General features: G+C 50.1%; 1 protein-coding gene across 1 annotated transcript; it reads right to left on the reverse strand.

The window, feature by feature from the left end:
- Positions 1-382: 382 nt before the first annotated feature.
- Positions 383-3,119, reverse strand: LOC127570712 (transcriptional repressor scratch 1-like). The gene is made up of 2 exons (XM_052016498.1): positions 2,571-3,119; positions 383-1,155 (listed from the first exon to the last, which is right to left on the reverse strand). The coding sequence occupies exons 1-2, from the start codon at positions 2,722-2,724 to the stop codon at positions 428-430; spliced, it is 882 nt and encodes a 293-aa protein (XP_051872458.1). The 5' UTR covers positions 2,725-3,119; the 3' UTR covers positions 383-427.
- Between the last annotated feature and the right edge of the window lie 2,414 nt (positions 3,120-5,533).

The following is a 5,533-nucleotide window of genomic DNA, read 5'->3' on the forward strand; positions in this document are numbered from 1 at the left end:
AGGGGCGGTAGGGTGGGGGGGGGGGGGGGGTATTCTGATCGTTGGCAAAAGTACGTTATAGTCCTCCGTGTGGTTAAAAAGTTCTGACCTCTGAACAGTCATCAGCCCCGTCAGTGCCTTCACTGAATTTCAGCGAGAGGTTTGGCGGGGTGGGGGTGAGGGTGGGGGGTTGTCTATTGTTTGAGTTAGGAGATTGCTTTGTATAAAGTCTACCCGAAGAACAGCAAGCAAGTAATATTTCGATCTCCGGCTCTTATAGAAAATATCCTAAATGTGCTATAACACCTAGCAATGTTCTTGTTGTATTTCGTGTGTTGTTCTGTGTGTTGTCTTTCTGCTCGGGGGGGGGGGGGGGGGGGGGGGGGGTAATTGTTGTGGGGGAAGGGGAAAAGGTGGTAGAGGGAGGGGCGAGAGAGAAGAACGGGCATCAAGCTTCCACTGCATTCAGTGCCGGCACGGCGCCTTTAAAACAGGCGGACTCGTAATGCTTGTTCAGGTAAGACTTGAGAGCGAAGGTCTTGTTACAACGTTTGCATTTGAAGTGCTTGAACGCCGAGTGAGTCTGCATATGGGCGCGGAGGTTGGAGCGGTCGGCGAACGCTTTCCCACAGTGCGCGCAGCCGAACGGCTTCTCCCCGGTGTGAGAGCGCATGTGACCTTGCAGGAGCCAAGGTCTGCTGAACGCCTTGCCGCAGATTTCACACTTGTGCTTGAGGTCGTGAGTGAGCAGGTGCATGGCCATGGCCGGCATGGAGACGTAAACCTTGGCGCAGGTCGGACATTTCTTAGCCATTTTACTGTCCAGGCTTCGGTGTGTCTGCTTGTGCCGGCTCAGATTGGACGACGTGGCGTACGTTTTGCCGCAGTCGTTGCAAGTGTGCCGCTGGATGGTATTCCTGGAGCCGCCGATCGCTTTCCTCCTCGACCTGCCGTCAGTGATGAAGAAGGCATCCACCGTGTAGCCTTCGCTTACCGCCGCATCCCCGTTGATGTAGCCGGTTGTAATTCCGGATTGCGGGCTGTCCGGTGCTTCCGAGTCAGGGACTCCGTATTCACCGTGCACTGTTGCATAGATCGGCTCGGGCGAGGACAGCTTAATCGCGTTCTGGGGGTCTCCGTCGTAAACGGAAGGCGTCATATACTCGGTGATGTACCCTGGCGATACAGAAAGAGATGGAGATCTTTGTTCACTTCCTTCATTGAGAACGGGAGGTCACGGACGGATTCATCGCGCCCTTAAATACAGCCTGCTGCTTTTTTTTTTGCAGTTTCGGCTATTTATACACCGCAACAAGCAAACTGCAGTTTGCAATTTATTTTTAGCAACATTACAAATGGGGGGAACAAAAGCTAAGGCCCATGCGCTGCAAATGTAACCCGCCTCGTTAAATGACTTCACAGTAAGCGAGCCAATAACAAGCACATTGCATTTAGTAGCAGTTTCTGTGTATAATATCTGAATAAAATAATGCCATTTAATTCGTCATAACTACACACACACACACACACACACACACACACACACACACACACACACACACACACACACACACAGAGTCAGCGACTATCGCGGGAAATGGAAGGGTCGAAATTAGACAGGGCCGCATTCCTGTAAATGAAATTCGATCTCTGGGCGATCAACAAGCTGTTCCCACTCCCCGCATTTGCAACATTCTCGGATGTAAAATCCAATGGAGCGCCAGCGTTGGGTCAGCAACAGAGAACTGCACGGATTACATGCCCTGCCACTGAAACCCTATTGTGTCCTTAAGCAAACATTGCAACGCCAGGGGACAACATGGCCCACAGCTCCGCATGTCGCGCATGCAACAATAAATAAAGCTACCGTGACCTTCTCGGAAACGGGAAATACGCTGTGAAATAAAATCAAAGGCACCCAGACACAGATCCTTTGTTAACCACGAACCCAAGAACAGGAGTCAACGCTAAGAGACAAGTGTAAGTCAGGGGTTGAATTGATTTTTGTTTGAATTTCAGTAAACCGAAGATGCAACAAGCATGAATGGATTGCCATTAATAATATATTACGGTAGAGATTGGTCCCGACAGCTGGAGGAAGGAACGGCGCACGGTGGAGCCGCTAGGCCTTCACCTACTCTCTTCCATGTACTGCAGTCTTTTCCAACTTTCTCTTCCCCCCCCCCCCGCCTGTAGGCGCAGGCAGTTGCTACACGCGAGGCTCTTATCCGACCCCCTCTTCATTGATCACATCGTCCCATTCCCTTTTCTTTTAACTCCCACCATTTAAGAGGGAACTCGATCAGCCCTGACAATATTAGAAGAACATTTTGAAAGGGGGGAGCTGCATCAAGAAACAATGCAATCAATGAAAGCACTATTCTTGGATAAATACCTCAAAATACCACACGCAATGCGTAAAATGCTTACAGAGGCTTATTTCTGCATGCAACCTTGATGCAGTTATTCTAACAAGGATTTTTTTCGCGTATATTTGGTGTCAATCTTTGCAAATGCGGAGTGGAGAATGGAAATACTGGGCAACGATGATGCTCGACATAGCAACAGATCAAAGGACAAGAAGCATTTACCTTTTTCGTGCAATCTAGTGGTTAGACTCCCAACGTTATTGGTGGCGCCTCTGGCATAGGGGTTATCGTAGTCTGAAGTCGGCGATGGGATGCTGGTGGTAGGGGATGGGAAATCATCCAGCTTGACTTTCTTAACAAGGAAGGATCGCGGCATATTTTCCTTCTACGGACCGGTGCGGAGCAGAGAGCAGGTTTTAGTTTCCGTACCGAACAGCTCCCAGCGCCTCGTTCCGTTGGGGGTAGAGACCCGGGTTCAGCCTGAACACTGGACGGCTCCCAGCGGCTTTTCTGCGGGGGGAAGAGCTGGCGTTCAGTTTCAGCACGGGACGGCTCCCAGCGACTCCCGTGCTGAGGGTGAAGTCCCCGCTTCAATTTCAGCACCGGACAGCTCCCAGCGACTCCTGAGCTGAGGGTAAGTCCCCGCTTCAATTTCAGCACCGGACAGCTCCCAGCGACTCCTGAGCTGGGGGTAAAGTCCCTGCTTAAATTTCAGCACTGGACAGCTCCCAGCGACTCCTGTGCTGGGGCCAGTCTCGGATCTAATTTCAGCACTGGACAGCTCTCGGCGGCTCTCTGCTCCGCTCCTTCCTGAAGCTGACTGAACGAATGAGAATGAATTCTACAGGCTGTGAGGTCAGCAGCAGTAGGTTTTATACAGTCGCGATCAGGTGGTAAATGGAAATGCTTAATTCAGTCCATCAAAAATTCTCTGGGGATCCACATTACGCCAGACGAGCTCAATCTTTTGTTTGCGGTCCCCGCGCTCTCCGTTTCTCCCCTCACTTTTGCCTCGGCTGCTTGGATCCCGATTTGATGCTTTGATCTATAATTCTGAGCTTAAGGCTGTCAGCCGTCAGTGCGCCCGCTCGAGTCAGGAGTTTACGGTTTCAAGCCTCATCCCCACAGTGTCTGACAGCTCAGTGCAGCAGTGCGGGAGTGCTGCACCGTCTGAGGTCCCGCCTTTCAAACTGAATGCTACATTGAAACCTCCCCTGGCCTTGTACGATGTCCCGTCACTCCAAGTGGAGGAGAGGTTTGGCTTCTCTCCCTTTGTTCCCGCTAAGGGAAACAGCTTATCGCTGATTCCATACATCTATTTTCTTTGGAGTTTAGAAGAACCTGGGGCAATCTTACTGAAACAGAGTCATAAAGTTATACGCACGGAAACAGGCCCTTCGGCCCAAATCGTCCATGCCGACCAAGTTGTCCACCTGAGCTAGTCCCATTTGCTCACGTTTGGCTTATATCCCTCTAAACCTTTCCTATCCATGTACTTGTCCAAGTATCCTTTAAATGTTGTAACTGTACCATTTCCTCTGGCAGCTCGTTCCATACACCCATCACCCTCTGTGTGGTAAAGGTTGCCCCTCAGGCCCCCTTTAAATCTTTCCCCTCTCACCTTAAACCTGTACTCTCTAGTCTTAGACTCCTGTACGCTGGGGAAAAAGAAAGTGTGGCCATTCACCTTATCTCTGCCCCTCATGATTTTATAAACCTCTATAATGTCACCCCTCAGCCTCTTGGTCTCCAAGGAAAACAGTCCCAGCCTATCCAGCCTCCTCTTATAACTCAAGCCCTCTAGTCTGGGTAACAACCTTGTGAATCTTTTCTGCACCTTCTCCAGCTTATAAGATCCTAAGGGGGCATGTCAGGGTAGATGCTCCCACTAAAGGGAGAATCTCGAACGGGAGGGACATGGAAGGGAGTCATTTAAAAACGTGGCTTCTTCTCACAGGCAGTGGGGAATCTCTGGAATCCTCCACCCAGAGAGCTGTGGAGGCTGGATCACTGAGGGTATTTAAGGAGGAGGCAGGCAAGATCAGTGAATCAAGGGCTAAGGTAACCGGCACAGAAGAAGAGGTGAGACCTTGGGTCAATCAGCCACAACCTCTCCTCAGTCCACCAATCACCCACCAGCCCCTGTGTCACCACTCCCTCCCTCTTCATTCCAGCCACCTTCCCCTCTCCACTCTCAGGGTTTCAACCCGAACCTCAACAATTCCTTTCCCTTCACAGATGCTGTTGGACCCACTGAGTTCCTCGTATAGTTTATTAGTTTGCTCCAGATTCCATCATCTACATTCTTTTGTGTCTCAGCCACAATCATGTTGAATGGTGGGGTAGGCTTGAAGGGCCGAGTGGCCAGCTCCTGTTTTCTTATGTTCTTATCTACTCTCTCCAAACCTGACAGCTCTGACAAACTCTTTATCAACTTTTTCTGCTCTTTTTTCATGGAGAACATTCCCTAAACATAGCTGAAATATCACATTCCTGGCACAAGGAATTCTGTTGGACACTGTCCTCCTGTGAACAAAACAAAAGAGCTGGTCATTGACTTCAGGAAGCAGGACGGAGCACATGCCCCTGTCTGTATCAACAGTGCTGAGGTCGAGAGGGTTCAGAGCTTCAAGTTCCTATGAGTGAACATCACCAATAGCCCGTCCTGGTCCAACCATGTAGATGCTATGGCCAAGAAAGCTCACCAGCGCCTCTACTTCCTCAGAAGGCTAAGGAATTTGGCATAACCCCCTTGACCCTCACCAATTTTTATCGATGCACCATAGAAAGCATCCTACCTGGATGCATCACGGCTTGGTACGGCAACTGCTCTGCCCGAGACCACAAGAAACCGCAGAGAGTTGTGGACACAGCCCAGCACATCATGAACACCAGCCTCCCCTCCATGCATTCTGTCCGTATTTCTCGCTGCCTCAGTAAAGTAGCCAACATAATTAAAGACCCCACCCACCCCGGACATCTTCCCCCTCCCGTCAGGAAGAAGATACAAAAGCTTGAAAACACATAAACACGTACCACCAGGCTCAAGGACAGCTTCTATCCACTGTTATAAGACTATTGAATGGACCTCACAATCTACCTCGTTATGACCTTGCACCTTATTGTCTGCCTGCACTGCACTTTCTCTGTAACTGTAACACTTTATTCTGCATTCTGTTATTGCT

Source organism: Pristis pectinata, chromosome 5 (genome assembly GCF_009764475.1).
Source record: "Pristis pectinata isolate sPriPec2 chromosome 5, sPriPec2.1.pri, whole genome shotgun sequence".
NCBI lineage: Eukaryota > Metazoa > Chordata > Chondrichthyes > Rhinopristiformes > Pristidae > Pristis > Pristis pectinata.